Below are 12,064 nucleotides of genomic sequence, written 5' to 3'. Positions count from 1 at the left end.
GGCCCTTTGACTCTAGACCACCTCTGGGGGTCCTCCAAATTCCTTGGAAACTGCTACCAGGGCTTCCATGTGACCACAGCACACCCAGGAAATTATAGGCGAGGAGCTCTGAGGGAAAGATTTTATTTTTTTTATTAATTTTTATAAGACCAGAAGGGGGACAATTTGCATCACTCCAGCCTGCTCACATCTCCCTCTAGCTCACCAGACTCCATCCTTTCCCTGAGCACAGCTCCGGAGCAGTATGAAGAGGCCTCTATAATCTCTGGTGGTGGTGTGCAGACCTGCCAAAGGTCACACACCTTACATGACACTCACACCTATTCCTTTGCTGTCTCTTTCTGATGATCATGATCCCTTTTGGGCCTTAACATCTATAGATCTATAAATCTGGACCCCGGCCTCCAAAACAAGGGCAGTACAAGCTGAAGGGGAAACTGGCATATATCATATTGGGTAGAAACCAATGTCACTGCTTTCGTATTTGTCCTTCTGAAGTTATTAGCCATCTGTTTTTTGGACAGTATCAGTGGTAAGCAAATTAACATTTCCATTGGTTTATGCTGACAATCTATCTTGGTATTTCTATGACCCTCATCACTGCAGTATCCAAACCCCTCACGGTCATTAACATATTTTATCCTCTGAACACCCCTGGGAGGTAGGCAAGTACTATTCCCATTTTACAAATACGAAACTGAGACACATAGAGAAAAAGTGACTGACTGAAGGTCACACAGGCAAGTCTGTGACAAAGCCAGGAACTGAACCCAGCTCCCTTGAGTTCCAGTCCAGTGCCTTAGCCACTATACTAGCCTGTCAGCAGCCCACTAAGGTCTGGTTTTGGTGTATTAATGTCCCACTTGGACAAACTGAGAGAACCACATTCTTCTGATTTTGGTTTTCTGAAATATCTAAAGACCTCTTCTTCATGAGCAGCACACGATCCTCCTACTCCAATTGGAGGGCCATAGTTTCTGCTCCTCTGGAAATAAGAACCAGCTGGCCTCCTCACAGGTACTATTGATCACTGTTCATTGGGAGTGATTTGGGGTTTGGAGGGAGACTGGTTGCTTGCTCACATCTCTATCTCTGCTTCCTTATGTATTTGGAGAGAGAGAGTGTGAGTGAGTGAGAGAGAGTGAGTGTATACTGGGATTCACTAATGCTATCAAACTAGCTATCATGAGCAATTTCTAACTTGATTTTTAACTGCAACTGGAGTTTGCAGTATTAAGAGCAAAATTCTTGGATTTTTCCCTGTAATGCTGTAGGTTAAGACTATTTACTAAAAGTACATTTCTTTAGAAGTGATAAGTAGTGAGATTAAAAGAGAGCCTTTCCCCGGGTCTGACAGGAAAAGGATATTAACATGCTTTCATTGTATATACGTAAAGGCTGAACCTCATTCTTAAAAACTGCTGATCACAGAGCTACCAGCAGAACTAAGAAGCTCTTTATAGAAGCGCAGGAAGATTTGTGTAAGTTAGAAGCACAGTGCAGCACCCCACTCTCAGAGATAAGGGAGCAGAACAGAGTATCTTTCCCCCCGGGCACCTTGTCACTGCAATTGCTGCTGCCATCCTACCTGTCGTCCTTCCAGCTCAATCTGGAAGTTTTTTGCAGACTCCTGGGTCACCCGTCCTCCGAAGTCCAGCTGATACACCTGTGTCGCCTCGTTCCACAAAGGCTGCTTGTTGGCCATCACATACACAAAGCCCTGGCTTCCCAATCTCCCATCCTCCTTTTCATTGGCCTTCCGGCACTTGAACTCATCCAGCTCACTGGCTGTCCTCAAATTCCTTTTGGTTTTCCATCCCTTTTTGCTGCCTTGGCTCTGGTTCATCAGTTCATCCCCACTGATAAAAAGCTCTGGCTCACTCTCTGAACTGTCCTGAAACTCATTCGTCTTGTTCAGCTTCTTTGACTTCAGCTGGTCCTTCTGGCTCTTGACTTTCTTCTTCTCCCTTCCTAGCCTAGGGCTGGATATTAGGGAGTTGAAGTCAGTCAGTGTCCTTGCCTCCTTTTTGACCTTGCCCTCTGTGATAGCCTGCACATTTCCTTCCTCAGCTCGACTATCCAGGCGCTTCCGGTTCTTTTTCCCAAACTTATCTGTCCGTTGAGGAATGGGACTTTCTGTGAGGGAGAGAACCTCCTGGAAGGTGTCTGCTGTCTCCACCATTACTTCTGTGCCCACATGACCCTGAAGCTCTGCTGGCGGCGGAGACATAACTGGCTTCTCCACCACAAGAAGTGACTTGGGGGGCAAAGTGCCTTGGGAATTCTGTACAGGTGGGCATGCACTGTAGGAATTCCATGGGTGCAAGGCTATTGGTGGCAGCTGTAAACTAGAGCAAGTGCTACTTCCTGGATACATGGGTGGCAAGGGGCAATAGGAGAGGTTAGATGGATAACCTGGCTGAAGCACTACAGTTGGCTCTTGTTGTGCAAACTGTGTTGGGGCCAGAGCTTCTTTGGGGGAGCAGGGGGCCTGCATTCCCTGGAGAGGAGGGGCACTGTAGCTTCCTGGATAAGGTACTCCAACCCCATAACTCATCTGGAAAGTGGCAGTGGGACTGGTTGGAGATTTGGGGGAAACAAATGGCACTCGAGACATATCAAGATGCTGAGCTTGCCCTATTAGGGGAGCAGGTTTGAGAGGATTGGGCACTGAACTTTGAGCTGTCCTTTCCTGAGGAACCCATATCTCCTCACTCACCATAGGATCCCATTGGTACGGGGGTGGCCGCTTCACACCAACGGCAGCCTCTGTCAATGCTACAGGCATGTGCCTTATCGATTTCTCCACTGGACAGTGCTGAGAAAGTGCCTCATCCTCTGTGAAGGCAGAATTGATATAATCGGTCCGATCACGAGAGTTATCAGGTGGGCTCAGCAAATTGTATGAGGACTGGGAGGCCAAGGGCGAAGTACTGACTGAGTGAGCAATGACAGAGCTGTGCTGGGAACTGCTCCCAGTGGTTACGTCAGGCCTCATACTGCTAATACTGGAAGTGCTGTTGCTAGCATTGGCATGACTGATGTTCCCACCACCGCTGCTACTCGTGTTGCTGTTACTGCTGCATTGGCTACAGGTGTATAAAGCTGTCGGTGCCCTCTGCTGGTACTGTGCTGTCACAACATTGCTCTTAGGTTTTGGTGGATGTTGTAAAGTGGCTCTTTGGCTGTCGACCAACTGAGCCATTTTCAGAGCTGCCTCTCTGCTGTTCCTCCGCAGAGTAGCATGGATAATACTACTGTCCAGCCTCTGTGTGATGCTACGGCCCTGTGACAGCTGGCTGGCAATTTCTGGGTAAGGTGGTGGATCCCCAGTCGGTATAGAATAACGAGGAACCGTCAGCCTGTTCAGGGTAGCACTGGAACAGGGCTGCTGGATTTTCTTCTCTGTTGCTGTAATCCTTAAAGTGGCAGAGCTGCCGGGACCTGGCAGGGTGTAAGTGTTCAGCATCCTCGTTCGAGGCCGGCACACCTCTTCAACATTCCCACTGCTATCAAAGGTTGTTATTCGCTCATAGCCAAGAGGGGTCTGATAATGTCCTGCTGGATAAAGGGAAAAGTCTCCCTTTTTCAGACAGAGATCCATAGGTGGCTGGGGCGGGATAGGCGGGGGAGGTGGTGGTGCAGTGGGAGCAGCTGGTATGGTTCCAGGATAAGGAGGGGGCGGGTTCATTTTGTTCAGTTGTATTTCTTGTGCAGTGCTGAAGACAACAGCATCCCCTTCTGCCAGCTGTTGCACTGGCCGTAAAGTTTTTGCCTTTTGGTGGTGTTCGTGGTCTCTGTCTCCATCTCTGTGATCCATTATCGCCATCTGTATTGCACCCTGCGGCTGCAGGGATAACTGAGGCGGTGCCTGGATGATGCGCCCCATTTCCACTCCTCCAAAAATCACCTGTCCTGGATTGGAGTACCTGCTTGAGACTGGGTACTGCACTGCGTTATCACCCACATGCTCTGTCGTCCCCACAGCTGTCGTCTGATTGGTCAAGACATCCAACTGCACGTTCTGATTGGCCAACAAGGACTGGACTAGTCCTATGCTCTGAGTCGGTGACATAGCTTGCGCTGAGCTGTGAATAGGAGCAATAGGGATATTGACGGTGCAGGGGGGGTTGTTCTCAGGGACTCCAGATGCTCCAGTTACTGCAATAAGAATCAAAATAAGCACAGTTTAGAGACTGCTATAATCAGAAAGGAAAAAAGGAGATTATTAGATTCCCTCCTCGTGTGCTGCAAAATAACTTTATTTTATCTGTGCTACTGGCAATCTGGTAATCCATAATATATCATCATTCATACTCCAACTAATGACAATCATTTCGGCCCTGATCCAGCAAAGCACTTAAATATGCATGTAACTTTAGGCAAGGAAGTAGTCCCAGATTAAAGTCAACGGGACTACACATGGGTTTAAGTGTTTTCCTGGGTTATGGCTTTGTATAGCGCTATAAATTTATGTGGCAATTTCCCAACAGACAGGAAGGCGCAAACTTGTCATCTAAGGTAGACAAGACACAGAACAACCGTTCAGGAAGGGGAAGGCTGAGGCTGGCTAGGACGATGATTCATGGAAATAGTAAATTTTTAGGGGGCATTTGAAGGAGGAGACAGAGATGGACAAGAAAAGTTAGAGTATTGCAAGAGCGCAGGACAGCATGGTAGGGGTGACAAGGGCAACAGTACCACAAGAGAAATGGGAGGATCATAGGGAGAGAAAGGGTGGGATGGAGGAAATGAAAGGACAGGCAGCTACAGTCACTATGATTGCCAGGTATTGGATTTGATGCCGTAACAGACAGGAAGCCAATGAAAGGTTTCAAGGGTAAATTGGTCAGAGCACTGGGGAGGGAAGATGACTTTAGCAGCAACATTTTTAATAGACTGGAACTGGGATAGGTGAAAAGCCACGTGTAAGAGAAGGTTACACTCATCAATGTGAAAGGGCCCAGGTGCAAATGAGGGTTTAGCAGTGGAGATAGGGAGGAAAGGATAGATTTTGGTGATATTCATTAGAAAGTAGCAACAAGACATGGAACTTGATCCAGCTCCCATTGAAATCAACAGCAATGTTCCCATTGACTTCAATGGGAGCAGGATCAGATCATTAGCAAAAGACTGAATATAGTGTGAGGAGAAAGAGAAAAAAGAGTCAAAGAAGACACTGAGATTTTGAGGACAGGAGACAGAAGAGATCATAAAGTTGTCAATGGAGACTGAGAAAGGAGAAGGTGCAAAGAGGTCAGGAGGAAAAATAAAGGGCCATATTCTTAGCTGATGTAAACTGCTGTCACTCAATTGATTTCAATTTACACCAATGTAGGGTGTGGCCCAAAAAATTCAGGACTGAGCTTGGAACTAGTGGTGCTACTCCTAGAGGAAGTGCTTGAATGGTAGCTTGTGATGCAAAACTCGGTAGATGGGGAGAGGTTTGGGGTAGAGAGTAGATTTGAAAGTAAGGGAGTGAATGAGAGTCCAGAGTATAAGAGATACCAAGAGACTGAGGGCAATGAGGAGCCATTGAACCAAAAGAGCACCAATTCACAGAAGGCAAGAAAAGAACAAAAATAGATGGGAGAAGAAAGAGTGCTCTACAGTGCTGAGGGAAGCTGACAAATCACAACGACAAATGAGCATCACTGACCTTGGCCAGGATTGTTTCAGTGGACTGGAAAGGGCAGAAGCCAAATCGGGTACCTCCTTTTCATTTCTGGCAACTTCCCATGAGCTATCGACTGCCCTCCTGCTTCCCTCAGACCATCCCAAACCACCAGATATCCTCCTGTCTTCATCTCAACCCCTCCTGTACCCCCAACCAAGCCTCAACTTGACACCTTCCTACCCAAACACATTCTTGCCCCTATAGCCCCTAAAGTCCTTGCATCCTCATAGGATTATCTTGGAAAAGTTTTTTTCTAAAATGTTGATACCTTTGGATCAGGGACAGAATTAGTGAATGAGAGTGGAGTGCAAAGGATGGAGATTAGTGGGACAGTGAGAAGGGAAAGAAAAGGAGTCAAAATGAGAAGAAGTGGCAGAGTTAAAAGGAAACACATGGTGCCAACAAAAGGAAATGAAGGCAGAGAGGGAAAGAAAAGGCTAAGAGACTAGTTTCATCACCACTGCAGTGAGTAAGGGAGTCAAGTCACACTGTGATGTGGATTAACACAGAAGCCTTATTAAACTCTCCCCTTTGTTAGACTTCACCTTTATACAGTGCAATTAATTTCTGTACCAAAGCTGAAGCACAGGTTTGATTTCTGGCAATATCTGACCTAAATGGACAGTATGATAAGCAAGGGATAATTGTTGCACCAGCAATTACCCCAAGAATCTTGCAAAGTTCCCTGATGATTCTTCTTAAATAAAAAACATGAAGGATGACTGGTGAATTAGAACTGGCATTTGTACATAAATCTATTACGTTTGTCTCCATGATTATTAGAATGTATGATACCCATAGAAACATGGGACCAAATCAAACCCAGATCCATCTAGTCTGGAATACTCTAGTCATGGCCAATACCTGATTCTTTTGTATATCTGCAAAATTCTACTCACCCACTCACCCAAGGATAACTTTTTTTCTGATAGCATTAGCTTTTTCATCAACATCAATCATCATGACAAAGGGTAGGTGAGTAGATTTTTGTGGCTGGGCTGGTAAATTTTCAGGGCAATTCTGTCAGGTTGTTTTAGAGGAAGGGAAAAAGCTAAAATAAACAAACAAAACCATAAAGTAAACCATAAAGTACCTGGCCAGCTGTGCAAAATATACGTTTGGCTTGTCATACATTTTTTCTGATGGCCACAGGTTATCAATTTATGCCCTGAAGCATGAGATTTGATTATTACCTAAGCTTTACACTCATCCAAGTAAAATTTCCATTTGCCATCATGCTGTCAGATATCCCAAGTGTTTAAATCTAGCAGGAGTTTCTCACATTCCTCGATGGCTTTTTCCTAATTGATTTTTTGCATAATGTGCAAATTAAATCAATTCATTGTTCATTTTCCTTTCAAAATCATTAGTGGTTATATTAAACTTGCCCCTGGGGCACCTCACTACTGACTGCTCTTCAGCCCAAGAGCAGCTGTTTACTATAGCTTTAGTTCCTAGTGCTTAAGCACTATTTTTAAGCTACAAGATATTCTTCATTACCTCATGGCTATTTATTTTCCTTAATAGTCTCTTATAAGAGACCTTGTGGAAAGCTTTTTGAAAATCTACATAAACTCTATTTGCTAGATCAGAAGTGAATTTTCAGGAGAAATTTGACAGAAAAGAGAAGAGGAAGATTGCTGAGGAGAACAGGATAGTATGTATTTTTATTCGCTTTTAAAGAGTTCTATCAGATCTCATAGTAGTTTGATCAGATGAGGTTATACTCAGGGGTGAAAGTGAGCCAGTACGGGCTGGTACTGCATACCGGTAAGAACCCGCACCGGCCCATACCCAGCCCACATTAAAGTGTTGCCGCGGCAGTGTTGCCACGGGGGAGGGGGAGAGGGAAGGGACAGCAACATTAAAGCGCGGCCGCGGCAAAGGACCCTGCAGTGCTTTAACGTTCCTGCCCCTTTTGGCCCCCCGGCCGCCGACGGGCAGGGGGCAAAGGGAGCAGCTGCCCTGGGGCCGGCGATTTAAAAGGGCCTGGGTCTCCAAATGCTGCTGCTGCTGCTATGGCAGCAACCGCATCCGGAGCCCTGGGCCCTTTAAATCAACACAAGAGCCCTGAATGGCGCGGGCCAGCCGGACTGGAAGGGCTGGCTGGGGGATGCTGACCCCCCCAGCCCCGCCCCTTCCAACCATGGCCCCGCCCCGCCCCGTACCGGTAAGTGGCCTCAGTTACTTTCACCCCTGGTTATACTTGTCCAAATATTGCACTGCACTTTCCTTAACTCTCCCCCAGTCTCCTTAAAAAGGAGGTGAGGTTCACACAGCACGTCTTTTAGCTCTTTTCAAATAAACGGAATAGGCATATTACAGATCCACTCCAACTCTCAGTGAAGTCCATGTGGGTCTTTCCATTGATGTTCATGGCAGCTGGATCGGGCTCCATGTTAGGAAATATTTAATACTGAGAACAGCAATTGTTTTCAAATACATACTAAATCCCCTCCTCCATATCTCCACAGCATTGTGCCTTAGTTCCTTCAGTGTTCTTGGCTGAATACCATCAAAAGCCTGGTGATTCAGCAAAGCACTTCAAGCATCTGATTAGTCCCATTGAAGTCCATGAGGCTACTTTGATGCTTGAAGTTAGACACACTGTCAAGTGCTTTAAGAGATCAGGGCTTTAGGGCCCAATCCAAAATCCCAGGAAAGGCAACAGGAGCCTTTCCCATTGGTCTTTGGACCAATCCCTTATTGGTTTGTAATTTTTCAACTTTCTTCCACACCTTCCTCCTTAAAGAGACTTGAGTCTCCATGAAGCCACACTTTGGATTCCCATGAAACGTGACCATGGAACAGGAATTTCCCCATTGCCCTCTACACTATAGGAATGATGCAAGCAAAGTAATTTAAATGATTTGCTGCTGCGCCAGCCTCTTTATTTGCATGGCTTAATTTTACAGAAGGAGATCCTAGTGCCTCCACCTGCTTTCATTTGCCACGTCTGCATCCTCAATTCTGCCTGCATTGCTGGGGTCTCCCATTATGTCTTTCATGTCTGGGCCGGATAATCATGTACATATCATCCCAGATTATAACATTAAAAAGAGGCTACTCAAATATTCCTGCCATCCTTTTAAGCATAATTATAAATAAAAAACTGAATGAGCATATCACATTTCCCAGTTGAGCAGAGTCCTCGCTGCTCTGGGAATCTCAGCTCCTCTCAAACCCAAGTGTCTGGCACAGCAGTGCTGTGTGCTGCTGCTCTCATATCCCAAGAATGGGTCTGACAGGCTTCTACAATATTAGTTCCCCACAGATGTATATAAAGGGTTTCACTCTATGGAGAATTCCTGTAGAATTTAATAGAGGATGTTTAACTTTCTGCTGAACTTTAAACTAAGCAATGGAATTCCTTCATAGGGATGTAATTCTCTAATAAATTCTATAGGCTTTTAAATGAAATGTCTATAGAAACCTGTTTAGTTTCAATCCTATTAAATTCTATAGGACCTTTCCGTAAAGGGAACTCACAGAATAGGGATTTGCTCTGTTTGTTTATTTACAGGGGTGGGGCCAGGGAGTGAAGGAATCTGTCCTCAAAACTAGCCAGACCCATGGAATTGTGCAGACATTGAATTCAACCTCACCTGGTAAATCATCTTCATCTTCACTGAAAACATTGGGGTTGAAAACAGGCAGGTTAATATAGTCCATGGAAATCTTACGCACTTCAGGGAGATAAATAGTCATCTGCCTGGGCTGGAGATGCAGCAAACTGGTTTTATAAATCACTTGGAAGGGGGGGAAAAAAGAGGAAAAATACTTATTAGGTAGAGAGGCTAAGAGAAGATTCAGAGTTCAACAGAACAGAGAACCAAGAAAAATCAATTCAAAGCAGAGAGTAGGGCTGGAATTGATTTTATGTAGTTTGGTTAACAAACAAATATATGTACTTGTGTTTAACTAAACAATCATGAAATACATTACAGTAGCAGGACTTCAGAGGTGGTTCCTTACTGCATGGAAGTTTTCTGGGATTGTTTTTTTAGTTACTCGTCCTTAACTAGAAGCAGCATCACTTTAGTTACCCATTCTATAGGAGCTACACAAATACTGAATTTCTACATGTCAGTACAACAGGCCATTGGAGCCAGTTAAAATTTTTCACTGGATCAAGGGGAGAAGGAAAAGGGTTATCATCACCTCCTAAAGGATTTTTTGTCCTGTTTCCCCCTAAATCTCACTATGTAAAAATGTGAGGGTCAATCCTTGCAAATATGGGGTTGTAAAAATATTGTTATATAAGCTTTTGGGGGGGCATGGTGCTGTATATAAACAATAATAATAATAAATAATAAAATGGAGGGAACATCCCATACAGTTACGAAACACCGCTCCTTAGTCAGTAGGAGGGACCATCGCTGACAGACAAACACTGCTCCTATCCCAAGCAAAGGAACTCAGGAAGCTTGTTTAACATAGCCCAGTGACGAGCATGGCATCAATACCTAGGAATTTGATCCTGCATCCTTTGACATTAATGGCAACACTCAGTGGGTGCAGGACTGAGACCTAGTTGAATTAGATAGGTATTATTTTGTAATTTCATTAATTCTTCCATGACAAGAGATGAAGCCCTGTCTGCAATGTAAAGCTGCCCTCCTCTGGCATAATCTCCTAACACTCTTGCCCTCCCCAGGAGGTTAATCCCCTCAGGCGAACACTTTCTCCACTGGTACAGGGTGGTGCAATTTGCACCTCTCTTGTGCCAGCAGGAGAGTCAAGCCCTGCATTAAATAGTAGTACTGTAGTTACTTTAAGACTCCAGTTCAGGGTGGCGGGGCTTTAAATAAAGATACTTCTTCAAATAAATTTGAAAGCTAACAGCAATAATATCCACTTTAGGGTTAAATATTCACATTGTTCAGGCTTTCAACAAAAGATTCAATGAAAACTCCAGAGATTAGTGACATCCCATTAAAAAGCTACTCTGTATAAATCTTTCATAAGTAACAAAGATGGGGCCAAACCCAAACAGCCATTGGGAAATTTTGATCTGGATCCAGTTCAGAGCATTGTTGCCTGGTCCCATCTCTACTAAATAAGAATATACAATTAAAAAAGGGGGTTTTCAAAAGAGTTTTTAGAAATTCCTATAACTGCTTCAGTATCTTCACCAACACTCCAATTTTGCCACCCTTAATCATGCTGAATGGGACCTTATTCTGCTCCCACTGACATCAAAGGGACTGCACTTGGAGATAAGGCCTACCCAACATAAGGGTAGGAGAAAGGGCCCTAAGTGTATAAGGCTGCTTTCAGTGAGGGCGACCATTTTGCTGCTGTCTGTCTAAGCAAGAGAGCTGTGTGACCATGCAAATACTTGACTTCCCCCATTAAAAGCTCTGGAAAAGTTGCTGTAAGGTAAGATCTTTTAAAAGTTATTTTGATATGTATAATAGTTGTTAGAACCGTTGTAAAAAATAATACATTTTTTTTTAAATTATAGCACTTACCTTACAATAACTTAGAAGCTCCCTGATTTCTGAAGTTTTCTAACTGGAAAGATTATTCTTTCAATCCTAGTTCAAATAACTGAACTGTCAAAATGGTAGGTTCTGGTTTGATTCTTAGTGGATCTTTTTTTGACTGAGTTGTTGTTGGATTTAGAGATTTAAATGGCAATTGCACTGAAATTTCCCTGGGACCGAGATTAACAGCATTACTGAAGCAGGCTCTTCATCATTTTAAAGAAAATCGTACGGAGCGTTTGTTATTTGTTAGCAAGAGCTCAACATTGGAAAAATCAAGACGGGTCAGTTTTACCTGCACCAAGGTTAGTTGGTAGGAAAGCAGCCAAACCCACAATTTTAAATTTGGTTCCCCAGATATTAGATGTGACCTGAGCAAGGTAGTTGTGCTGCAAAGGGAGAAAAAAAAAAAGGTTTAAAGTTTTTTTGGCTCCTACAAAATCAGCAAAAGTAAATATTTGTTTTCAAAAAATAATATAGCACTGCTTTGTAGAAACTCTAATGATGAAATATCTCCACGTAACTCACTTATACATATTACTGTCTGCTCTCTTGTGATCCTTACAAAAATATTCGGAGCACTAAAGCTATTTCAAATACAAGACAATTTCATCTCATTCTCTTTTATGCAGTGGCCTAATGTCTCTAACCATCCACTAAGTACACCCCTTCATTCAGGACTGTATTTTGCTACTGTCCCATTTTGCTATCTGGCCACCATCAGAGTAGCTCGCATGAATCAGATATATGGCAACCACACAAACAACTTGGTGGAAGACCTGGCAGCAGGGATAACTGGAGAGCACTGCAGCTGGCCAGTAAGATCGTTGCTTCTCCCACACAATAGCATAGTGTATCATTTGTATATCTTTGCAGTAAACAATCACAAGATAGCATA

At 44.1% G+C, this 12,064-nt stretch overlaps 1 protein-coding gene across 1 annotated transcript in view; it reads right to left on the bottom strand.

The window, feature by feature from the left end:
• The window catches only part of TULP4 (TUB like protein 4), a 297,688-nt gene that overhangs the window by 7,502 nt on the left and 278,122 nt on the right, over window positions 1-12,064 (bottom strand). The window contains exons 12-14 of the mRNA XM_048844124.2: window positions 11,462-11,555; window positions 9,283-9,426; window positions 1,589-4,161 (exon numbers count right to left, since the gene is read on the bottom strand). Of these exons, the coding sequence (XP_048700081.1) occupies window positions 1,589-4,161; window positions 9,283-9,426; window positions 11,462-11,555 (2,811 nt within the window). The remainder of the gene's footprint in view (window positions 1-1,588; window positions 4,162-9,282; window positions 9,427-11,461; window positions 11,556-12,064) is intronic.

Source organism: Caretta caretta, chromosome 3 (assembly GCF_965140235.1).
Source record: "Caretta caretta isolate rCarCar2 chromosome 3, rCarCar1.hap1, whole genome shotgun sequence".
NCBI classification, from domain to species: Eukaryota; Metazoa; Chordata; order Testudines; family Cheloniidae; genus Caretta; species Caretta caretta.
Note: the sequence above shows the minus strand (reverse complement) of the source record. Positions and strands in the feature narration are given on the sequence as shown.